Source organism: Aotus nancymaae, unplaced genomic scaffold, assembly GCF_030222135.1.
Source record: "Aotus nancymaae isolate 86718 unplaced genomic scaffold, 86718_ANA_hifiasm-v0.15.2.pri h1tg000039l, whole genome shotgun sequence".
NCBI classification, from domain to species: Eukaryota; Metazoa; Chordata; class Mammalia; order Primates; family Aotidae; genus Aotus; species Aotus nancymaae.
This window is the reverse complement of record NW_026988453.1, coordinates 8,962,618-8,988,531: the sequence shown is the minus strand read 5'-3', so window position 1 is coordinate 8,988,531 and position 25,914 is coordinate 8,962,618. Positions and strand designations below refer to the sequence as shown.

Here is a 25,914-nt window from a genome sequence, read left to right as displayed (position 1 = left end):
TGGCAGTGAGCCGAGATCACACCACTGCACTCCAGCCAGGGTGACAGAGCAAGAATCCATCTCAAAAAAAAAAAGTGTTAAATGGCTGTGTATGTTATTGGTAAGGCTCCCAGCCAACAGTAGGCTATTAGTAGTTAAGTTCTCGAGTAGTCAAAAGTGATGCACAAATTTTCCACTGGAGGTTAGGTAGGTTCTCTTAACCCCTGAGTTGTTCAAGGGCCTACTATATATGCAAATCAATTGTTTGGCACTTTGAAAGTGTGTTCTCTCTTTCTTATTTATAACTGTCTCTCTTAAAAACTACAATCAGAACTGCGATTTAGTATAGAAGAAATGCACCTCTTGGCCAGGTGCAGTGGCTCATGCCTGTAATCCCAGCACTTTGGGAGGCCAAGGTGGACGGATCACTTGAGGTCAGGAATTCAAGACCAGCCTGGCCAATATAGTGAAACCCCATCTCTACTAAAAGTACAAAAAAAGGATCTGGGTGTGGTGGCGGGTGCCTATAATCCAAGCTACTCGAGAGGCTAAGGCAGGAGAATCGCTTAAACCCAGGAGTGAGAGGTTGCAGTGAGCAGCCTGGCCAACATGGTGAAACCCCGTCTCTACAAAAAATACAAAAATTAGCCAGGCTTGATGGCACACAGCTGTAGTCCCAGCTACTCAGGAGGCTGAGGCAGGAGACTCACTTGAGCCCAGGAAGTGGAGGTTGCAGTGAGCCGAGACCCAGCCTGGATGACAGAGTGAGACTCTGTCTCAAAAAATTGAATAAATAAATAAAAGAGTATAAAGGGACATGTATAAAGGAAATAATAATGCTCAGAATCTGAAGTCTACATGGAGGGAAGAAATGACGAGTCCAGTGACAGAAACAGGGAAGCTGAGAAAAGGAGCTATTTTCGTGGCAATGTAATAAGAGGGAGGATGTGGCAGGACATCCAAGTGGAGGCATCTTTTGGGAAGCCGAATATCACTGATCGAAGATAAAGAACAAATAAAGTGAAGGTAGATCTTTGACACCAAGGACAAGTCACTCAAGAGTTTGTAGAATGATTGACTAAGAGACCAAGAATCAAGCCTTAGGAAACACTTAGAGGGAAATGGGATGGAGAGAAACCTCAAAGAAAAAGATAATCATCAGAGAAGTAGGAGGATGAAAAAGAAAGAACAGCGTCATAGAAGGCATATGGGAAACAAATGGCAAGGAGTGGTCAGCTATGTCAAAGCAAAGAGGAACAGAGAAAACTGAATCCTTACAGGTGAGTAGCCTGGCCTAACCTCCTGTGCCTGGGCAACAAACATTTTGGGCAAAATATATTGTGAACCATGCTCATGTTCTTTCCCCACAGAACGTAAGTGATAGCCTCTCTATCAAGAGACCTAAGCAAGATTCCGTAGTGTCTGGTCCTGTGCTGTTCACATGGCCTTGCTGGTTCTCTTCCTCAATTCCTAGAAAAAGTATAGAAAATGGAACTCTCTTTGCTTGCCATTGAGCTCATGTCCTGCCAACTCCTACCTAAATGACAGGCAGGTCAGTAAAGTTACAGGCTGAGAAATTAGAATTATTCGTCAAACCCTAGTTTTATGATGATCTGTTAACAACAGCCACAACAAATCAAGGATTCCCAGTGTATTTCAATTAGCTTCTAGCTCAAATGATACATGAATAGCATGGTTAGAACAGGCATTGTAGAAGTATGAAAGAGGACTGTCTCCTGTTTTCTGTCTATCTTTATTGTTATTGTTGGATATCAAATGCTGTAACTTTTGGCATAGGTTTTTCCAAGGAATGGTCTCTTGGGTCAAGTTTCCCTGAACTTGCCTGGTATTGGGCAAGTTCATACGGAAAATATGAGTCATTTCACGAGGTCCTGGGCTTGTGCATCTATTTGAAGGAATAGGAAATGGACTTCCCTTGGAGCGTGATCTATGAGGATTGGGCTTTTATTAATGAAATAAGTTTTAATCTTAACTACGCAAAACCTTTAAAGACAGGAGAAAACTATCTGGGGACAGATTCAGGCCAGTGAGATCACGTTGCACAAATCTCCTCTTAAGGGATCTTTACTGACCCAGAACCGTTTCAAAATAAGATTCCGAACTGTTGAAGGAGTTTGAAGCCTTGAAACATTGTGTAGGTTGGTTTAAAACCAAATAATGAATACACTACATTTCCCAGGAGGCTTGGCGGGTGAGCCTCTGCACTCGGCTAGTTCTCTCTACCGCGAGGATAGTTGGGAAATGTAGTGCTCCAGGCAACCCTGCACGTGACGCTTGCGGAGGAAGGCGAGAGAGAGGCGCAGGAGGGGGTCTAGGGAATCGAGGTGCCTGCTGCTTTTTCCTCACAATTTGGTTTGTGCAGCAAGGGGAGGGTCCTCATCATCTGGCCCCAGTGGTGTAATGAGCTGACTGGGATTCAGTTGCTGGCTTGGAGCCGCTCCGGGGAAGTCCCGGTGGGTGAGGTTCCGCAGCGCCTGGTCCCGTTTCTCGGCAGTCGGGTAGCGGGGTAGGGGGGAAGGTGCGAACAGCCGGGGGCACGGAGCTCGCGCCCTGCGCCCCACCCAGGTTGTGGCTGCCCGGGGAGGAAGCGCGCATAGGTTGAGTGCAAAGTTTCCTTTTTTGCTTTCTCGTCAGAGCAGCCCTCACAGGCGGTGGGTGGGAATGCCTCACTTCAGTTTGAAGAGGGTCCGGAGCCAAAGGGGTTAAAACAAGCTACTTCCCCACTTTCCGCCTCTCTAAAACGCACACTCCGCTAGCCATGGGCAGCCGCGACCACCTGTTCAAAGTGCTGGTGGTGGGGGACGCCGCAGTGGGCAAGACGTCGCTGGTGCAGCGATATTCCCAGGACAGCTTCAGCAAACACTACAAGTCTACGGTGGGAGGTGAGACGTCTCGGGGGGGAGGAGTTGGAAGAGGCCCCGACCCCGGACTCGAGCTGGGGACCCAAGTGGGATGGGGATTTGCTGTCGGTTGTTGGGTCCTTCTTCGGGCCAGGAAGTAGTGTCTGGGAATCTGGATGGAGTAATTGCTGAGTGTTTGGTTTACACGCCTCTCTTGGGTTTCCCCAGTTCGATTTTCCCAACCTGAACCGACTGCCTGGAGAAAGATGAGAGCTAAGGAGCGACGATGAGAATAGGGAAGGGAGGCTGAGGATGAGCAATTGCTGTTTATTGCGAGCTCACTGTGAACTTGTCTCCTGCCTCAGCCTTTCAGCTGTCAGGGGCAAATCTCTCCAGTCAGCAGAAGCAGCTGAGATCCTCTGTAGGGCCTCCTGGTTAGGTGCAGTCTGGGGCTGTTGTCCTGCCCCTCTCTGTTGAGGAAGGAACCGCAAGGTGTTTAAGCTGGCTTCTGGGGGAGAACGCAGGAAGCAGAACTGGTCGGAAGAACTTGAGCTCAGTTATGGGGCTGTGGGTGGGATGGAAGACACAAAATCCCCAAACGAGCCCCTTGGCTACGCAGTCAGATGCCCATGAGGGCTGATGAGCTGTGTTTTTTGTCCGTTGATTGCTTAAATAAAGGTAACCAAGGAAGTCTTCGAAGAATGTGAAATATACCACTTCTCTGATCTGTCTTCCCACCACTTTTTCCCTCAAACTGGAGAAGATAGGGAGGAAGGGAACACCGTCATTTCTTTCTCGGGCGTAGCCTTTGGACTCAACTGTTTTTTCAGAGGTAGAATTGCCTTATTGTTAATTAGAAGGTATTTAGCTAGGAAGAGCTGGTGATGGGGGAGAGTAACTTAAAATTTTATTTATCTCTGTTAAAATAACTTAAGGGGGGGAAACTTGTACTAATGGAAAAATTGAAAATGTGTGCTCGCGTTCATATGGAGGTTTAAAAAGAAATTAACAAGCATTTACTTTGCAATTGAAACATTCTCCTTAAGAACCCCCAGCAGGGCTGGGCACAGTGGTCCACTCCTGTAATCTCAGCACTTTGGGAGGCCGAGGCGGGCAGATCATTTGAGGTTAGGAGTTCAAGATCAGCCTGACCAACATGGTGAAACCCCATCTCTACTAAAAGTACAAAAAAATTAGTCGGGCATGGTGGCACACGCCTGTAATCCCAGCTACTTGGAGGCTGAGGCAGGAGAATTGCTTGAACCTGGGAGGCGGAGGTTGCAGTGAACCAAGATAGCACTACTGAACTCCAGCCTGGATGACAGAGCAAGGACTCTGTGTCAAAAAAAACAAAACAAAACAAAACAAAAAAACAGTAGCACCCAGTGAGGTGGTTCATACTTGCAATCCCAGCACTTTAGGAGGCTGAGGCAGGAGGATTGCTTGAGACCAGCCATGGGAAACATGGCAAGGCCCCACCTCTACAAAAATTAAAGAAAAAAGTAGCTGTGGTCCCAGCTACTCGGGAAACTGAGATGAGAGGATTGCTTGAACTCAGGAGGTCAAGGCTTCAGTGAGCCCTGTTCACACCACTCACTGCACTGTAGCCTGGGCAACAGAGCAAGACACTGTCTCAAAAACAAACGAACAAAGAAATTTAAGTCCGGCAAAATTAAAGGTTTAAAGTTTCAGACACTCTATCTTGACCACTCAGCCCTCCCACTCCTAAATAACATAAGGTCCCTATTTCTCAGATTTGAGTTAAAAGTGTCCTGCTATTAATAGTTAATTTTTAATAATTGCTATAGTTTTCCCTTAGCAAAGAACATAATTGACTCTGGCTAATTTTTTTTCAGTGTTTATTCTAAATTTCCCTTAGCTTTGATTCCTGTCACAAATGTGAAAGATAATATTTCCAAACCTCAGAAATTACTCTGTTTCTCTCCTTATCCAAAAGCTTTCCCCGTGGAATACTCACCCAGCCTTAACTCAAGGAGTCTCAGCATATGCAGACTTGGTGGTAGATTCCAGCAGGACTCTTCAGCAACATCCATGCAGTGTCTTCTTCCTGGGACTCCACTGGGACCTTTTCCATTTATTCCATTCTTGCCCAAGATAATACCTGCAGCCTTACGGTGGATGTAGAGTTCCCCAGGGTGTGTTCTTCTCATAATACAATTTGATTAGAAACCAATAGTGAAATTGAATGTGGACGATACAAAAGCAACCACACGTATCTCATTTCCCCCTTCTCCCCCATCATCCCTTCCCTGAGAAAACCCCCTAAATCTCCCAGAAACTGTTTAACCTGAGAATGAGAGTTGTTTTCATAGTTACTCCCACCCCGTCTATAGTTACTCTTGCCTCCAGTCTTGGAGACAAGTCTTAGCAAATAAATGAGCTTAACAAGAGAGTAAAAGCTGGAAACCCCTTTGGAGAGTGAGTATGAATCATCCATCTCACACTTAATACATGCATGTAGATTCATCTCATGAATTGAGGGCTTAAAGATAAACAAATGGAACTGGTTGTGTGTCCCTAGGGTTGTCACTGCCTTTTTGATTGAAGTTTATCCCTATTCATTTTTTACAGTGAAATTTTATTAAAGTATAATGTGCATATATTTTCAGTGGATTTTGCTCTGAAGGTTCTCCAGTGGTCTGACTCCGAAATAGTGCGGCTTCAGCTGTGGGATATTGCAGGTAAAGTGGGAGGGCTGGACAGGAACAAGGGAAGAAATTTTTATTTAACCAGCAAGCTCTGAGGAAAAAAAAAAAATGAGGCAGCAAAGCCAGAAATTGTTTTTCTGAAGCTAGAATGATTGAGCTGCTCTGAGGACATACAAGCTGAATAGATGCAGAGCTTTTGTAGATGTTTTGCCCTGAATAAATCTGGAGCAGTCTGTATGTGGGTGGAGGGGCTGGCAAGGTGGTAGATTGTCCAGACCTTAGGTGGTCACTCCCAGAGCAGGGGAGGCTGCTTTTTCTAGATTTAAGGCTGACTTTGGTGAAAAACAAGACCCCCAGAAAATAGATACAATAAAAATAGTGAATCCTAATTATGTGCCAATCATTCTTCTAAGCATTTTAAATTCAGTGACTCATTAATCCTCACACCAACCCTATCATAAAAGCTGCTTTTGAAGAATCTCTTGAACCTGGGAGGCAGAGATTGCAGTGAGCCGAGATCGCACCATTGCACTCCAGCCTGGGCAATAAGAGTGAAACTCTGTTTGAAAAAAAAAAAAAGGCTACTGCTTTTATCTTCGCTTTACAGTTGAGAAATCTGAAGCACTGAGAGCTTGATTTGCCCAAAGTCACATAGTATGCAGCAGAGCAGAGATTTGGACTGGAGCAATCTGGGTGCCGAATCTGCCTTGGAAATAATCAGGCTTCATTATCCTTTTATGGGATAGATAGAAAACCAAGAGTCAGAGGGGGAAAGTGAGTGGCTCCCTCTGCCACACGTGCCTTCCTCTTCCACAAGGAATGGGGAGAGGGCGAGGTGTTAGGATACAGAGGCTGGCTCTCAGGTCACCTTCTTGAGAACTCTCCCCTTTTTCCCCAGGGCAGGAGCGTTTCACCTCTATGACACGACTGTATTACCGTGATGCCTCTGCCTGTGTTATTATGTTTGACGTTACCAATGCCACTACCTTCAGCAACAGCCAGAGGTGGAAACAGGACCTAGACAGTAAGCTCACGCTGCCCAATGGAGAGCCTGTGCCCTGCCTGCTCTTGGCCAACAAGGTATGTGACCAATCTCAGAAAATGGCCCCTAGCCTCTGTCTGTGGTTAGAAAGTAAGTAAAATGCTCTCGGATTCTGGGCATCCATTTCCCCTTCTTAAGCTGACAGAATCATCTCTACCTCCTTTCAAAGGATGTCGAGGGTGAGACTTTCTTTGGGAAGAATGTTGGCTGTAGATTTGCAATGCTGGTGTTCTTATCCATTGGTGGGAAAATGTTTTATATCCATAGTATCTGAGCCATATTCTTATTCCCAGAAAGTTTATGATGTTGCCTTTTATTTTTTCTCTTTGCCAGTGTGATCTGTCCCCTTGGGCAGTGAGTCGGGACCAGATTGACCGGTTCAGTAAAGAGAACGGTTTCACAGGTTGGACAGAAACATCAGTCAAAGAGAACAAAAATATTAATGAAGCTATGAGGTAAGTAGCTCGTGCTGTTCTGAGAATAGACATGCAGATGTATCCATCTTCCACTGTGACCCTGTGGACCCTCTTTTCTTGTTTCTGAGCCAGTAATGACAGAGCCACTGGAATGCCATCCCCTAAAGGTCAGAGATACTGTCTTCTCTCCCGAGATAACTGGGGACAAAGGGGCATTTAAACCTTCTGGCTTTACCAAACACAGATGACAAGTCAGACTACATCTGCCATTTCTGCTTTTCCTCTAAAATAAGCTTCTCAGGCTTGTTTTTTGTTTTTTAGCGTCCTCATTGAAAAGATGATGAGAAATTCCAGAGAAGACATCCTGTCTTTGTCTACCAAAGGGGACTACATCAATCTACAAACCAAGTCCTCCAGCTGGTCCTGCTGCTAGAAGTGTTTGGCTTATTTTCCATCCCAGTTCTGGGAGTCCTTCTCAATCTCTTCCCTTTGGTTGCCAACCTGGCAATTTTATTAAGTACATTTGAATTGTCTCCTGACTGCTGTCCAGGAAGGAGGCCCATTGTCACTTGGAAAAGACACCTGGGACCCATGTGCATTTCTGCATCTCCTGGATTCGTCTTTGACATGCTGCTGGCTCATGTTAGTTCCAGTTAGTGCCTTCTGTGTAAGATCATCTCATCATTCCTCCATCTGTGATCTGGAATTTTGTGAGGAGGATAAGAAATCAGCACCTGCGTTTTAGAGATTATAATTCTCACCTACGCTTGAGCTTATTTTTCTATTTGGTATGCATTGATATCGTGACTTCCAGTTGAGAGGAAAATGAGATCAAATGTCATTTTCCAAATTTCTTGTAAGCCATTGCTTTCAGATTCTTTTTGTCTTGGAATGGAAACATCTGATTCTGGAATGAGGAAGGAGTGGGTGTGGATATCTATGGATTTTTGGCTACTAGAAGCTACCCAGAAGTCCCTGTATTTTTGAAACTTCTAAAGTCATAATTAAGTTTCTCTTGTCTTGGCATCAAAAATGGTCAAGTTTTTTGGCTGGGCATGGTAACTCTTACCTGTAATCTCAACATTTGGGGAGGCCGAGGTGAGTGGATCACTTGAGGCCAGGAGTTCAAGACCAGCCTGGCCAGCATGGCAAAACCCCATCTCTACTAAAAGTACAAAAATTAGCTGGCCTTGATGGCATGCATCTGTAGTCCCAGCTATTCTGGAGGCTAAAGTGGGAAAATCGCTCGAGACTGGGAGGCAGAGGTTGCAATGAGCAGAGATCATGCCACTGCACTCCAGCCTGGGCAACAGAGTGAAAAAAAAAAAAGAATAGTCAAATTTTAAACTACCTATCTCATGCAGTGAGAGCATTTTCTTCCAGAAAGAGCTTAGTTCTCATGACAGGGTTGTCTAGTGTCTCCCATTTCCAGGTTCCTGGGTTGATGTCTTAATGCATAACACTGCAAGCGACATCAGTTGGCTGTGACGCTTTGAAATAGGTCTGCTCCTCACAGCTTTGGGAATCTGAATGGAAGAAGAAAAGGGAGAAGTTAACAACCCCCACTGGGGCAACTTTGGGAGCACTTAGGCACTTAGTCATAGGAAACAAATATTACATGGAGGCCCTGGCCTTGGGGAGGAACGTGGAGAGACAGAAAATCATTAGGTAATTTAAGTACTAAATTGGGCAGGGTTTTGTAGTATCAAATCACTACGAGACAGTTTAATTTGTTAAATTCTCTCAAGGATGGTGATTGATAACCTGCCCAAAGGTGTCGATATTCTTAGTAAACTCAGAGGCCTGAAGTTCTTTGATAGACCTTAAATAAGTGTCCTAAGTCAGGGTTCCCAAATCTGGCTGGTCAGAAATACCTGGGAAGTTTGTTAACATTTTAAAAAATGTTTTAAGATTTTTGGGTCCCAACCTCAAATCTACTGAATCAAAATTTCTAGGGATGAAACCTAGGAATGTGTTGTTGTTTTCAGAGCTTCCCAGGTGATTGTGAACAGCCTGGTTTGGGAACCATTGCTGGAGAACTTGGTAAAGACACGAAGACCCAGACCTTCTGTATTTACATTTAAATACAAATCCTGGGTTTCTATATACTCTGTTAGCTCTTTGCTGATTCTGCTACACACGAGACTTTGAAAACTACTGTCCTAAGAAAGAGATCAGAGGCCACATATCAGAGAAAGGGGGATCAAATCTTCAGTGGTTTGTTGTGTGGTTTTTTAATGCCAGTTATTTTAACTTGCACAGTCTTCTGAAACCTTGTATTAGTGGTTCTCTTTTGTATTACCATTTTCAGATAGGGTTTTGATTACTATGATTCTGAAGATAACAGTGGAGTAGCAAATTTCATTGATATGAAGAGATAATTGATTTTCATTCATTGGTTTGAACACCTGCAAAATCACAAATAAATGAGAACTAAGTCTTGTATTCATGGTAGTTATTGGCCTTAAATGTGAGTTTGTCAAAGTGCTGTTTTATACTGATAGCTCAAGAGAATTGTGGAAATGGAGACTTTGTTTTTTAAATTCCTTTTTTTTTATTTGTTAAATTTTTTATTCAAGGGGTACATATGCAAGTTTGTTACATGGATGTATTGTGTGATGCTAAAGTTCGGGTTTCTGCTTAGCCTGTCTCCCAGATAGTGAACATAGTACCCAGTAGGCAGTTTGTCAACACTTACTCCCTCTCTTCTCACTTTTAGGAGTCCCCAGTGTCTATTGTTTCCATCTTTTTTTTTTTTTAATTTATAATTTTTTTTTATAGAGACGGGGTTTCACCATGTTGACCAGGATGGTCTCGAACTCCTGACCTCGTGATCCGCCCACCTCGGCCTCCCAGAGTGCTGGGATTACAGGCATGAGCCACCGCGCCCGGCCTGTTTCCATCTTTATGTGTGTGCCCCGTGTTTACTTCCCACTTGCAAGTGAGAAATGCGGTTAAATACCTTCTTTTAAAATGAAGGTAGGCCAGGCGTGGTGGCTCACGCCTATAATCCCAGCACTTTGGGAGGCCGAGGTGGGCGGATCACCTGAGGTCAGGAGTTTGAGACCACCCTGGCCAACATGGTGAAACCCCATCTCTATAAAAAATAAAAATAGAAAATAAAATGAAGGTAAATATTATTCTGTTTACCTGTTAATTTACTAATACCAATTGCTTAGATCCATCTGCCTAGTACCAATTCAGTGCTTGATGTAACATGCCAGACACTGCTTGAAAATGTGACCTTTTTGAAAAACTGAATATGCTTTCTTTTCCCATTTGCTGACTCAGGATTTACCTGCTTTTTCAAGCATTGCTAGAGGCTGGCCAGCCAGCCAGCCCTTCTGGATATTCTCTCCCAACTGGTGAACGTTATATGCCTGAAACGAATTAAAGAAGGAACTGAAATATAACTAATTCCTCTTCATGCCCCCATCCATAAAGAAAAGAAATGATGATTCGGAAAAACAAAATATTTACATGAATGGAAATGTGATGCTACTAAAAATAATTAGGTCTTATCATTCGGATGCTACCTCTTTGGAGCATTCAAAAGAGGTAGCGTCCAAAATCGTTTGGAACATAGATATTGCAGCCCCTCCCTACAGACGGTCCTATATTTGCGACAAGATCCCTCTCCAACCACTCAGCTGGTCTTTGGCCAAAAAGAAAATGTAGTTCCCCAAGCGTGTTCTCAGAAACCAAGGGCTGAGAACACAGCTGTGGGGTAGTGTCCGCCCTGGCTTTCTTCTTTGAACAGACTGTAACTGAGTGACCAAACAAGTGAGGCAGAGGAGATTGTAGGTCAGGGAACGCCCTTCAGCAGTAAAGAATGGTTTGCTAGGCCAGGCGCGGTGGCTCATGCCTGTAACCAGAGCACTTTGGGAGGCTAACGCGGTGGGTCAATGAGGTCAAGAGATCAAGACCACCCTGGCCAACATGGCGAAACCCCGTCTCTACTAAAAATACAAAAATCAGCTGGGCATGGTGGAGCATGCCTATAGTCCCAGCTACTCGGGAGGCTGAGGCAGGAGACTCGCTTGAACCCAGGAGGCGGAGGTTGCAGTGAGCCGAGGTTGGGCCACTATGCTCCAGCCTGGCGACAGAGTGAGACTCCATCTCAAAAAAAAAAAAAGAATGGTTTGCTGTTTTATCACTACTATTGAGTGAGAATTACCCCAAGACATTTCCCTAATTCACTTTCTCCAGCTGGGGTCTCTCACTGTTTCCTATCATCTCCAGATTTCACTTTTTCTGAGGTGGTCTGTCTTTGGTCCTCAGTATACGATCTCATCTGACGTGAGCCTTTCTTGCCTGATACTTTTGTAGACAATGGCTAAGGCCATGGTTAGAGGATGTAAAAATGTCCATGGAATTCTGTAAAATCCAGTAACCAGATTGCCCAGGGAAACAAAGCTCAATGCACTTTTCCCCTCCACCCTTCTTGGTTCACTGTGTGTAGGAAGATTTCCTCAGCCGTGTAAGTGACTCATCTGTTGAAGCCATATAACCCCCAAAACTGCAGGCTAGAATAGGTAGGAAGTCACTAGAAAATGAGGTATTCTGGAAAGAACTCTCTCTCTCTCTATATATATATATAGAGAGAGAGAGAGAGAGAGAGAGTTGAGTTTTTTGGGTTTTTTCTTGAGACAGGGTCTCACTCTGTCACTGAAGCTAGAATGCAGTGGTGCAATCTCAGCTCACTGCAGCCTTGACCTCCTGGATGCAAGCCATCCTCCCACCTCAGCCTCAAGTAGCTGGGACTATAGGCGCATGCCACCACACCTGGCCAACTTTTGTATTTTTGTAAAGACGGGTTCACCATGTTACCCAGGCTGGTCTTGACTTCCTGAGCTCAAGTGACCTGCCCACCTCTGCCTCCCACAGTGCTGGGATTACAGGAGGCATGAGCCCCCACACACCACATCCAGCCTTGCATGCCTTTTTTTTTTTTTTTTTTTTTTTTGAGACAGGGTCTTACTCTGTTGCCCCGGCTGGAGTGTAGTGGTGTTATCTCAGTTCACTACAGCCTCAACCTCCTGGACTCAAGCAATCCTCCAACCTTCTCACCTCAGCTTCATGAGTACCTGGAACTACAGGCTCATGCCACCATGCCCAGCTAGTTTTTGTATTTTTTGTAGAGACAGGGTTTCACCATGTTTCTACGTATATTTTTTGATTCTGCCATAAATACCAGAGACTTCAGAATATAGTCAGAATATATGACCTTTGTTGTTAGAAAAACCCTACCTGCGTTTAGTTTTCCAGGATGACCTGAATTCTCTCAAGTTTTAGCTGCAGTTTTGGTATAATGATATTGTTCTATATTAGAGTCCTCCAGGGAAACAGAGCCAATAAGAGGGATAAATATTATAAATATAAGATATTTAGAAATAAATGTATAGGGAGATATAGATATGTAAGTATATATGTGTTTACTATAAGGAATTGGCTCACACAATTATGGAGGCTGACAAATCCAAAATCTGCAGAGCTTGGCTGGGTGCAGTGGCTCATGCCTATAGTTCCAACACTTTGGGAGGCTGAGGTGAGTGGATCCTTTGAGGTCAGAAGTTCAGGACGAGCCTGGCCAAAGTGATGAAACCCCATCTCTACTAAAAAATACAAAAATTAGCCAGGCATGGTGGTGGGTGCCTATAGTCCCAGCTACTTGGGAGGCTGAGGCAGGAGAATTGCTTGAACCTGGGAGGCAGAGGTTGCAGTGAGCCAAAATTGCACCACTGCACTCCAGCCTGGGTGACAGAGTGAGACACTGTCTCAAAAAAAAAAAAAAAAAAATCTGCAGAGCTGATGACCAGCAGGCTGGAAGAGCCAATGTTCCAGTTCAAAGCCCATCAGGCAGGAGAATTCTCTTTTACTCGGAGGAAGGCAGTATTTTGTTCTACTCAGACCTTCAACTGATTGGATGAGGCCCACCTAGGGAGAGCAATCTGCTTTACTCTGTCTGCCAATACAAATGTTAATCTCATCCAAAACACCCTTACAGAAACGCCCAAAATAATGTCTGACCAAGTATTTGGGCATCCTGTGGTCCAGTCAAGTTGATACATAAAATTAACCATCACATGATGATGGGTACTGTTTTGTACATTCTAATTTAACTCACAATCAAGTTAACATTCATCTGATTGAGAACTAATTACATGTTAATGGGAATAAAGAAAGCACATAGGAAGAGGAAAGAGGTATTTTATGATTTATTTCATACAGAATTCTTCCGTCAGATCTGTGAGTTATATATGCCTCTTACACTATCTTTGAAATAAGAAAGCAAGCAATTCTTCCCATTCTGTGTTTCAGGGAACAAATGTCTTGAAATTTGACTGACTGAAAGCCAGCCAGTTGAATCTGTAATAAAGCCAAGGCATAACTGCAAGTCTTCTCATTCTCTGTCTCCATTCTGTCATTTAGGTTTCTGGGAAACATTTGGCCTGAAAAACCTATTTTAGAAAATAAGCCCAGACATTTAGAGAAACAGAACTGAGCCCTTTGGGGTTTGAAACTGTTGGTTTGTGTTAGATAGCTTTTGAGAACATGTTCATGTGTGAAAGAGACATGCATGTAATTAAATTTGGGGCCAAATTAGGTGCAGTTAGAATAGCATGCAGTGCAGACATCTCCCAAGCTGTTTCATTGACAAGTTCCACTTACTAAGACATGTCACCTCAGTGACTGTCATTTAATTTTGAATATCACTTTTCTGTTTGCAAGTGCAGAGATTTTGACAGCCATTCCAGTTTCAACTGTTGTAGCCAGTAGCTAATGTTAATGTGACTGTTTGCTATAAACCAAGTACTCGCCCAAGTACTTCACATGGATTATTTTTATTTTCACAATGACCCTATGAGATAAACAAGTGAGGAAATGAGGAACAAAAAATTTAGACTTTGCTCAAAGATTAAACAGCCAGCAAGTGGCAAAACTGATTTTTTTTCACCTTAAGTGGTGTTGCTCCAGAAACTGGGCCCTTTATTATACTACACTGCCTCCTTGAAGTTTTTCTCTTTAACAAGGTCTCAATATGGTGGGAACAGTAATGTATTAAATGGACATACAAATTTTCCAATACTTTTTTTTTTTTTGAGACAGAGCCTTGCTCTGTCGCCCAGACTGGAGTGCAATGGCGTGTTCTCGGCTCACTGCAACTCCGCCTCTCAGGTTCAAGAGATTCTCCTGCCTCAGTCTCCTGAGTAGCTGGGATTATAGGCCCCTGCCACCGCGCCTGGCTAACTTTTTTTGTGTATTTTTAGTAGAGACGGGGTTTCACCATGTTGGCCAGGCTGGTCTCGAACTCCTGACCTCAGGTGATCCGCCCGCCTCTGCCTCCCAAAGTGCTGGGGTTACAGGAGTGAGCCATCGCACCTGGCCCTTCCAATACTTTCATAATGAAAGATGAAAAACCTACTTATTAAGGAAAATGAAAAAAAATCCAAACCACCCAGGGCCCAGCAACCCAAACAAAACCTCTATTTACATTTCAGTAAATTTGCCTTCAATCAACTTTTATGCAAATATTTCTTCACATAATTGTCTTTATACTTAAACAAAACTTTTTTTTTTTTTTTTTTTTTTTTTTGCAGAGACAGAGGCTTGCTATGTTGCCCAGGCTGGTCTCAAACTCCTGGCCTCAAACAATCCTCTCGCCTCAGTGTCCCAAAATGTTGGGATTACAGAGAGGAGCCACAGCACCTAGCCCAAACAAAATATTCTTTATTACATGCCTGGTATGTGTCATGGTCACAGGAGGAGGAGTAGGTGACATAAAAACCTATGCCATTGAAGTCCAAAGAAGAAGGAGGTCAAGAAAGAATTTTTGAAGTAGCATTTGAGATGGATAAAAAATTAAGAGCTGAGACAAGATTTCAGGTTGGGTGGAAGAAGCTTAGAATTCTTACGCAGGTTTGGGAAGTAGCCAGTGGAACCCAGGGTGTATGTTTAGAGCAGTGGAAATAAGCTTAGATGATTGGCAGATTGTTTAGGTCATTAATTTAAGCGATAGTGGTATACCTACCATGTGCCAGGTACTTCATTAGGTATGTAAGATGCAGGGCTAGGGAAGAGAAGGTTCCTGTTTAGGAAGGCCAGTCCAGAAAGCAGATGGACATGTGAAAAGAATTGAGTCTCAGTGCAGAAAGCACCAAGTCTTCTTACGGTGATGGAGGACAAGGATAAGGTCAGGGAAAGCCTTGTGAAGGAGAGGTTGCTCAAGCTGGATAAGAGCTTGCCAACTGGAAGACTACAGGAAATGAGGAGAATAGTGGATATTCATTATAGCGGGAGCTGGCAGGGGGACTGTAGCGTTCTCTTTGTTTAGGCTGCTATAACAAAATCCCTTAGATTCAGGTAGCCTATAAACAACTGAAATGCATTGCTCACAATTCTGGAGGCTGGAAGTCCAAGATCAAGGTGCTAGCAGATTTGGTGTCTGGTGAGGGCCCTCCTCTTCATAGGTGGCACCTTTTTGCTGCTTCCTCACGTGGCAGAAGGGGCAAACAAGCTCCCTGTGGCCTCTTTCATAAAGGCAGTAATCCCAGTCAGGAGCCTTCCACCTTCATGCCTAGTCACCTCCCAAAGGCCTACCTCCTAGTACCAACACATTGGGAAATCGATTTTAACATAAAAATTTGTAGGCTGGGTATAATGACTCACACTTCATTTGTTTGTTTGTTTGTTTGGTTGGTTGGTTGGTTGGTTGGTTGGTTGGTTTTGAGACGGAATCTCGCTCTGTTGCCCAGGCTGGAGTGCAGTGGCGCAATCTCAACTCACTGCAACCTCTACCTCCTGGGTTCAAGCGATTCTCTTGCCTCAGCCTCCGAAGTACCTGGGATTACAGGCGCCTGCCACTGTGCCCTGCTAATCTTTGTATTTTTAGTAGAGACGGGGTTTCACCATCTTGCCAGGCTCGTCTCGAACTCCTGACCTCATGATCCACCCACCTCGGCCTCCCAAAAGAGCCATAGCTCCCCGCCTCTTTTTTTTTTTTTTTTTTTTTTGAGCCAAAGTCTTGCCGTCACCCAGGCTGGAGTGCAATGGCACAATCTTGTCTCACACTGCAGCCCACATTCAAGCAATTCTCCTGCCTCAGCCTCTTGAGTAGCTGGGATTACTGGCACATGCCCAATTAATTTTTGTATTTTTAGTAGAGACGGGGTTTCAGCACTTAGCTAGGCTAGTCTTGAACTTACCTCATGATCCACCCATCTCGGCCTCCCAAAGTGCTGGGATTACAGGCGTGAGCCACTGCTCCCAGCCAATGACTCACACTTCTAATCCCAGCACCCTGGGTGCTGAGGTGGATTGTTTGAAGCTAGGAGTTTGAGACCAGCCTGGTCAACGAAGCGAGACCCTGTCTCTACAAAAAATACAAAAATGGGACCAGGTGCAGTGGCTCACACCTGTAATCCCAGCACTTTGAGAGGCCAAGGCAGAGGATGGCTTGAGCCTAGGAGTTTGAGGCTGCAGTACGCTATGATTGCACCACTACACTCCAGCCTGGGCAACAGAGCAAGACCCTGCCTCAAAAAAAAACACAGATGAATTTTGGAAGGACACAGAACATACAGACCACAGCAAAGGTAGAGGTGAGAAAATGAGATTGGAGTTTGGGTCAAATTAATGACAGTCTGTATGCCATGCTGAAGTGTTTAGGCTTCATCTTTTTTTTTTTTTTTTTTAAAAGGGTCTCACTTTGTTACCCAGGCTAGGGTGTAGTAATGTGGTCATTACTCACAACAGCTCACTGCAACCTCGAACTCCTGGCTTCAAGTGATCCTCTAACCTCAGCCTCCCAAAGTGCTGGGATTACAGGTGTAAGCCACCACATCTGGCCTGGACTTCACCCTGTGGTAGAAAACTATGAAAGGGCATTTGTAATCTTTTTCTTCTTCTTGAAAAACATAAACATTACTTCTTTTATAAGTGGCTTAAAGCAACACTAATTATCTTACAGCTCTAGAGGTCAGAAGTCCAAAATGGGTCTCACTAGGGTAAAATTGGTGTTGGCAGGGCCGCACTCCTCTCTAGCAGTTATTTCAGGGAAGAATCATTTTCTTGCCTTTTCTGGCTTCTAGAGGCTGCCCACATTCCTTGGCTCATGGCCCCCTTTCTTCATCTTCAAAGCCAGCAATAGCTGATAAAACCTTTCTCATATCTCATCACTCTGGCCTTTTTTGCCTCCCACTTCCACTGGTTGTATTATGCTTTTGAGACAAGATCTTACTCTGTTGCTCAGAACGGAGTGCAGTGGCATGACCACAGCTCAGTGCAGCCTGGACTTCCCGAGCTCAGGCAATCCTCCCACCTCAGCATCCTGAGTAGCTAGGATCACAGGCCCATGCCACCACACATGGCTAATTTTTTTTTTCCTAATTTTTTGTAGAGACAGGCACTTTGGAAGGCCAAGGCAGAAGATGCTATGTTGCCCAGGCGGGTCTCAAACTCTTGGGCCCAAACTATCCTCCTGCCTCAGCCTCCCAAAATGCTGGGATTACAGGCATGAGCCACCATGTCTGTTCCTCTTCCACTTTGTTTTCTTTCTTTCTTTTTTTTTTTTTTTTGCAGGGCGAGGGGTGTTGTGGGAAACAGCCTTGCTCTGTCACCCAGGCTAGAGTACAGTGGCACAATCTCAGCTCACTGCAACCGCCATCTTCCGGGTTCAAGGGATTCTCATGCCTCAGCCTTCTGAGTAGCTGGGATTACAGGCATGTGTCACCACCCCCAGCTAATTTTTGTGTTTTTAGTACACAGGGTTTTGCCATTTGGCCAGGCTGGTCTCGAACTTCTGGCCTCAAGCAATCCACCCACCTCAGCCTCCCAAAGTGCTGGGATTACAGGCATGAGCCACCATGCCCAGTTCCTCTTCCACATTTAAGGACCCTTGTGATTACATTGGGTCCAATGGGATAATAAAGGTTAATTATCCCACCTCAAGATCAGCTTATTAGCAATGTTACTCCCTGCTCAGATATTCACAGATTCCAGGAATTAGGACATGGACATTTTGGGGGAGTCATTATTGTGCCTACCGAAGATGGGAAAAGCCAGTAGTAGAAGGATTAAGGAACTTGCCCAAGGTCACACAGCTAGTTGGTAGTAGGGCCAAGAATACACACTGTTTTTTAAAATTCAAATTAAATAGACATTTTTAAAAAGGAACCAGGCGCAGTGACGCACATCTGTAATCCCAGCACTTTGGGAGGCTGGGATTACAGGTGTGAGTCACTGCGCCTAGTTGGGTAGATCACTTGAGGTCAGGAGTTCGAGACCAGCCTGACCATCATGATGACAAACCCCTGTCTCTACTGAAAATACAAAAATTAGCCAGGTGTGGTAGTGCATGCCTGTAATCCCAGCTACTAGGAAGGCTGAGGCAAAGAATCGCTTGAACTCGGAAGTTGGAGGTTTCAGTGAGCCAGGATCATGCCACTGCACTCCAGCCTAGGCAACAGAGCGAGTCTCCATCTCAAAAAATAAAAAATAAAAAGGAGATCGAATTTTCCTATAATTTCATCACTGAAAGATAACTTGATTAAGAGTTAGAGTATTCTTTCAGGTTTTTCTCTACATATACAGTCCCAGCTGTGAACCATTCCCCTTTGAAAAAAAAAGAGAAAGAAAACGGATTCACATACGGCTTTCTGTAGTTTGCTTTATTCTTTTTAACGCAGCTTGGCTCTCTTCCCATGTGAGAACACACAGTTCTAGCTCATTCCTTTTAATTGTTGCTTAATTTTCGTAGGACTATGTGGCTATATTAATAATTTATGTTGACAGTTATCTTTTTTATTTTTTTTTTTTTGAGACAGAGCCTTGCTCTGTAGTCCAGGCTGAAGTCCAGCGATGCAATCGCGGCTCACTGCAACCTCCTCCTCCCGGGTTGAAGCAATTCTCCTGCCTCAGCCTCCTGAGTAGCTGGCCCCCATTACAGGCACCTGCCACCATGCCCGGCTTTTTGTATTTTTATTAGAGACAGGGTTTCACTGTGTTTGCCAGGCTGGTCTCTACCATATGATCACCTGACCTCAGGTGATCCACCTCCCTCAGCCTCCCAAAGTGCTGGGATTATAGGCATGAGCCACTGTGCCTGGCCTTTGCCAGTTATCTATTAATGGATATTTGGGGTATTCCTTTTACCTCTATTATAAAGGGTATTACAAACTAACATTTATATACTTAAAAATTTATGTGAAACTTCTTTAGGAACTCCTAGAAATGAGTCAGAGTATATGCACTTTGATATAAACTCCCACCTCTGAGAGGCCAGTTTCACCATATCCTTAACAAGACAGTTTTCAACCTTCACCAATCTAAGAAATGAATTTTTTTTTAATTTTCTTAAAATAATTTACCTTTTCTAATCCTCCAGTGTGCATGCGAGAAAAATTTTTTTAATTTGTTTTTTGTTACAAGTGATTGTATTTTTAATGTATGAGTCATTTTTATTGTATGAGTCACCTATTTGTATCCTATGTCTGTTTTCATTTTGTCTTTTTCTTGTGACTTTTAAAAAGCTCTTTTTATATTATGAACATTAACCTTTTGTCACACATATTGCAAATATTTTCCCCAGTTCATGGAGGGATTTTATTTTATTTTATTTATTTTTTATTGAGACGGAGTCTCACTCTGTCTCCAGGGTGGAGTGCAGTGGCACCATGTCAGCTCACTGCAACCTCCACTTCCGGGGCTTTCAAGCTGATTTGATTCTTATGGCTCAGCCTCCCGATTAGCTGGGATTACAGGTGCACACCACCAGGCCCAGCCAATTTTTTTAATTATTATTTTTAGTAGAGATGGGGTTTTACCATGTTAGGCTGTTCTTAAACTCCTAACCTCAAGTGAGGTGCTTGCCTCAGCCTCCCAAAGTGCTGGGATCAGGCATGAGCCATGGTGCCTGGCCTGTGGAGGTATTTTAAGTAGAGTAATATTAGATTTGTGCTTGAGAAATCTCTCTGGTGGTAGCTTAAATGCTAGTACAGTTTAGCCTTTATTGTGGAAGTTGCATGGACTTACTGAAAATTTGAGTGTGAGAATGATACAAGTACCTTGATTTAGGAAGGTGATATTGCCTGTTGTATCTACTACAGATTACAGAAAAAGGAGAGAAGAAAGACTGTTATAGTAGTTTAAGCATGAATGGTGACAATGTAAATGGCAAGTGAAAAATGAATTTGAGAAATGCTACGAAGAAGGTTTCCACCTTGAAGACTAACGGTGAGGCATGGGGTGGAGTCAGTAGCACCAAGATTTGAACTCAGGTAGCTAAGAGGAAGATGATAACACACAGCAAAGAAAACAATCTACAGAATGGAAAGGCCTACAGAATGGGAGAAAATATTTGCAAACCATGTATTCAGTAAGGCATTAATATCCAAAATATATAAGGAACTCATACAACTCAATGGCAAAAAAAAAAAAAAAAAAACCCCATGAAAAACAAAAACCCAAATAACCCAAAGAAAAAATGGACAAAGGCCCTGAATAGATATTTTTCTAAAGAAGACATACGAATGCCCCACAAACAGCCAACAGGTATATGAAAAGGTGCTCAGCATCACTGGGCATCAGGGAAATGCAAATCAAAACCACAATGAGCAGGGTGCAGTGGCTCATGCCTGTAATCCCAGCACTTTGGGAGGCCAAGGCGGGTGGATCACCTGAGGTCAGGAGTTCGAGACTAGCCTGACCAGAGGCTGAGGCAGGAGAATTGCTTGAACCCGGGAGGTGGAGGTTACAGTGAACTGAGATCACGCAATTGCACTCCAGCCTGGCAACAGAGCAAGACTCTGTCTCAAAAAAAAAAAAAAGATAAATGTTGGTAAGGATGTGGAAAAAAGGGAACCCTGATACATTGTTAGTGAGAATATAAATTGGTACAGCCATTGTGGAGAGCAGAATAAAGTTTCCTCAAAAAATTCAAAAATAGAACTACCATATGATCCAGCAGTCCCACTTCTGGATATATATCTAAAGAAAATGAAATCAGTATCTCAAAGAGGTATCTGCACTCCTATGTTCATCACAGCATTATTTGCAATAGCCACAACATGGAATCAGATTATCAGTGGGTGAATGGATAAAGAAAATGTGATGTGTGTGTGTGTATACATGCATACACACAACAGAATATTATTCAGCCTTAAAGGAAATTCTGCCATTTGCAAAACATGTGTAAAGCTGGAAGACATTATACTAAGTGAAATAAGCCAGGCATAGAAAGACAAATACTGCATGATCTCATTTATCCAGTGGGTAGAATCTCAGAAAAGTGGATCTCATAGTAAAACAGAGTAGAGGCCAGGCACGGTGGCTCACACCTGTAATCCTAGCACTTTGGGAGGCTGAGGTGGGAGGATCGCCTGAGGTCGAGAGTTCAAGACCAGCCTGACCAACATGGAGAAACCCTGTCTCTACTAAAAATACAAAATTAGCCAGGTGAGGTGGTGCATGCCTGCAATCCCAGCTAGTCGGGAAGCTGAGGCAGGAGAATCACTTGAACCCAGGAGGTGGAGGTTGCGGTGGGCCGAGATGGAGCCATTGCACTCCAGCCTGGACAACAGAGTGAAACTTTGTCTCAAAAAAAGAGAAAAAAACAGAACAGAGGCCTCGGAGGCAACACCACACATCTACAACCATCCGATCTTTGACAAACCTCACAGAAACAAGCAATGGGGAAAGGATTCCCTGTTTAATAAATGGTGTTGGGAAAACTGGCTAGCCATGTGCAGAAAGCAGAAACTGGACCCCTTCCTGACACCTTACACTAAAATTAACGCCAGATGGATTAAAGACTTAAACATAAGACCTAACACCATAAAAAACCCTAGAAGAAAACCTAGGCAAAACCATTCAGGACATAGGTGTAGGCAAGGACTTCATGACCAAAACACCAAAAGCATTGGCAACAAAAGCCAAAATAGACAAATGGGACCTAATCAAACTCCACAGCTTCTGCACAGCAAAAGAAACAGTCATTAGAGTGAATCGGCAACCAACAGAATGGGAAAAAATGTTTGCAATCTACCCATCTGACAAAGGGCTGATATCCAGAATCCACAAAGAACTAAAACAGATTTACAAGAAAAAAACAAACAAGCCCATTCAAAAGTGGGCAAAGGACATGAACAGACGCTTTACAAAAGAAGACATACATGAGGCCAACAAACATATGAAAAAATGCTCATCATCACTGGTCATTAGAGAAATGCAAATCAAAACTACATTGAGATACCACCTCACGCCAGTTAGAATGGCGATCATTAAAAAATCTGGAGACAACAGATGCTAGAGAGGATGTGGAGAAACAGGAACACTTTTACACTGTTGGTGGGAGCGTAAATTAGTTCAACCATTGTGGAAGACAGTGTGGCGATTCCTCAAGGACCTAGAAATAGAAATTCCATTTGACCCAGCAATCCCATTACTGGGTATATATCCAAAGGATTATAAATCGTTCTACTATAAGGACACATGCACACGAATGTTCATTGCAGCAGTTTACAATAGCAAAGACCAGGAACCAACCCAAATGCCCATCGATGATAGACTGGACAGAGAAAATGTGGCACATATACACCATGGAATACTATGCAGCTATCAAAAACGATGAGTTTGTGTCCTTTGTAGGGACATGGATGAACCTGGAAACCATCATTCTCAGCAAACTGACACAAGAACACAAAATCAAACACTGCATGTTCTCACTCATAGGTGGGTGTTGAACAATGAGAACACATGGACACAGGGAGGGGAGCACTACACACTGGGGTCTGTCCGGGGGAAATAGGGGAGGGACAGCAGGGGGTGGGGAGTTGGGGAGAGATATCATGGGGAGAAATGCCAGATATAGGTAATGGAGAGGAAGGCAGCACATCACACTGCCATGTGTGTACCTATGCAACAATCTTGCATGTTCTTCACATGTACCCCAAAAGCTAAAATGCAATTAAAAAAACAAGAGAAAAAGAGAGAGAGAGAGAGAAGAGGGTGGTTACCAGGGATCAGAGGGTGGGGACAATAGGGAGATGATGGTGAAAGGGCACAAACTTGCAGTTATAAGACGAACAAGTTTTAGAGACCTAATGTACAATATGATGACTGTAGTTCATATTTTTTACACATTTGAAATTTGCTAGGAGAGTCGATTTTTTTTTTTGAGACAAAGTTTCGCTCTTGTTCCCCACGCTGAAGTGCAACGGTGAGATCTCGGCTCACCGCAGCCTCCGCCTCCCGGGCTCAAGCAATTCTCCTGCCTCAGCCTCCCGAGTAGCTGGGACTACTGGCACCTGCCACCACACTGGGTAATTTTTGTATTTTTAGTAGAGATGGGTTTTCACCATGTTGGTCAGGCTGGTCTGGAACTACTGACCTCAGGTGATCTGCCCACCTCAGTCTCCCAAAGTGCCGGGATTACAGGTATGAGCCACCATGCCCAGCCAGGAGAGTGGATCTTAAGTATTCTCACTACAGCAAAAAAAGGTAACTGTGAGGCCATGGACATGTTAATTAGCTTGACTGTGGTAATCATTTCATAATGTATCAAAACATGATGTACAACTTAAATATATACATTTTTTATTTGTCAATTATACCTCAATAAAATTGACATGGGAAAATGATACAGAGGACAGGAATGGAGTCAGGAAAATAATGTGGGTGGGAAAGATGATATTTTTGACATAAATAAATTGAGCTTGTGGATATCCAAGTGGAAATACGTGTTAGGCAGTTAGGGATACTGAGCTGGAACCCATACAGAGGCAGAAAGGTCAGCACTAGTTAGTGAAATCATGCCCACTTGGTCATGGTTGGAATAGATTAATTCTCCTAGGAATAGTTAGGAGGTAGAGAATGTCATGTCTCTCTCTACGAAAGAGAAAGTGCATCGCAGTCCTGCAAGCTGATGGTCATTACTCCTCATCACTGCACCTTTTCTCCATCTGGAAGCTGTGAGCAGATTTTAACTGTTTCCAGTATTCAGGGATGGTTGTGTTCTGTTGGAGGAATAAATCGGCTGTTGGAATTTGGGTTTTTCCTTGAGTGAAGAGAATGTGATCCCATTCTACCTCTCACAGTGCTTCACAGTCTGCAAACTAGTTTCACAAGTGAGCTCATTTTTTTTTTCTTGTTATGCTAACCTTGTGAAGTAGATAAGGACCAGTATAATTATCCCCATTACACAGATGAAGGAGCTGAGGCACAGGGAGTCTGAAATTTGCTAAAGGTCGCCTGGGTAGTTAATTACAGAGCTCAGAGACAGACAATCTTGATTACAAGTTCAGTGCTTTTTATTCTACCTTGGGGCCTCCCTTTCAGCAGTGCTCACCTCACAATATTTGACAGTGGTTTAACAGATAAAGCTGTGTCTCCCTCAATGTTACAATGGCAAGTTTTCTATGGATTTTATTGGTGTCCAGCAAAACAGCAAGTTAGTCTTGTGGCATTTTTCTTCAATTTAAACTGGACATCGAGTTGTACATCTTTATTGTCTAGTGGTACGAATTCACCTAAGCTTAGCTCTTAATATTCAAAATGGAGAAGAAGCTGGGAATCTGGAGCAAAGAAATACACACTGGAGAAAATGAAGACAAGGGAAAATATCCTTTTTAATCACGGACCTATCTCCAAGCAGGCTACTCAACCTCTGGGGTTGTAGAGAGACCAACCTAATGCAGTTCTTCTATCCCATCCTGTATTCTAGAATGGTGGTACAAAGAGAGCCAGCAGGTTGGAGGTAGAAGTTTAAAAAGTACAAATTAAAAAAAAAAAAAAAAAGAAAGACTTAGAGAAGCTTTAACTTCCTGGCAGCATCTCCAAAGCGGGATACCCTTCTGTGGTCCTGTGGTCAGTGGAAGCAGTGTCTGTCTTTAGACCTGGTTAGTTGACTTTCATGAGTTCACAGAACTGAAAGTGCCCAGCACAAAGTGCTGAAAGAGTTTTCTGAAGCTCCCAGCTGCTACAGCGTAACCCTTGATGGAAAAACGTTTTTGCTGGGTATATGGAAGACTCATCAGTCTTACCATCTCGGCACTGCCAGTTCTTACTGTCTAACATATATGAAAGAGAAGGAAAATGGTACTTCTCAAAACAAAACTAAAATAATAGTGGGAAATTAAGCACTGTGTTTAAAAGCTCGTAAGATTTCATTTCCAGGGAAAAGGAGTAACTCCGCCTTTTCTTTCTCTTGAGCCTTTTCTGTTTTCATAGTTTCTCCTAGTTTCATTACATATTGTCCCTTCAGCGTTGTCAGATAGTGCTTCTAAAACCTTATCTGTCCTATGATCAGTGTCTTTCTTCAGTTTCCAGCAAATTGATTGTGGATAAGACAGGTACATGGGGCAGGTTACTGGAGGACAGGTTAGAGGGAACTGACCTTGGAGACTGCACTCCACGTTCTTTCGACACTACTGGCCATAGTTCTGTACTTATCCACTAAAAAGTAAACTGGAAGTTCAAGTCTTTAGTTATTTCCTCCCTGAGAGACGGCGTTGGTTGAAATACTAAGTGAATAAATGAGCAAATGGAAGGAAGATATTAGTTGAAGCTGCAGTGGAGAGAGAGGTAGGATATGAGCCTGACCTTGGAAGGGGGAGAGTCTTCATTCAGTGGCCATTTGTATATGGGCCTTGCACTACACTCTCAGGCCAACGCCCTGAAGACCTATTCTGAAATTTCCACCTGCCTGCACTTGTTGACTATGGCCATTTCGGTTCACTACCTAATAAATGAGTAACAAGAATTCCTCTTCCTCATCTCACAATACCAAATAATAGTATTTACTAAAATAATAACAATTTGTCCTAATAAAAGAGCCCCCAGAAAAGCTACTTGGTGATCACTCTGCTACCCAAGTTTCTGCCCTGGCATTGTGACAATAGTAGGTATGATAATAAACTTAGCCAAAACATATATGGAGCTGGGTGTGGTGG

General features: G+C 43.6%; 1 protein-coding gene across 12 annotated transcripts; it reads left to right on the top strand.

Moving 5' to 3' along the window:
* The first annotated feature begins 2,250 nt into the window (after nt 1-2,250).
* On the top strand, nt 2,251-9,412 carry RAB29 (RAB29, member RAS oncogene family). 12 transcript variants are annotated; one of them, XM_064360291.1, is made up of 6 exons: nt 2,251-2,324; nt 2,757-2,882; nt 5,471-5,542; nt 6,408-6,589; nt 6,885-7,006; nt 7,289-9,412. In XM_064360291.1, exons 2-6 carry the CDS (start codon nt 2,759-2,761, stop codon nt 7,398-7,400), a joined length of 612 nt encoding a protein of 203 aa, XP_064216361.1. In that variant the 5' UTR covers nt 2,251-2,324; nt 2,757-2,758; the 3' UTR covers nt 7,401-9,412. The 12 variants fall into 12 exon arrangements, with proteins under 12 accessions (XP_064216361.1, XP_064216368.1, XP_064216364.1 ...); XM_064360293.1 differs by having other exon boundaries at nt 2,289-2,352; XM_064360289.1 differs by having other exon boundaries at nt 2,310-2,324; nt 2,640-2,882.
* The last annotated feature ends 16,502 nt before the right edge of the window (nt 9,413-25,914 follow it).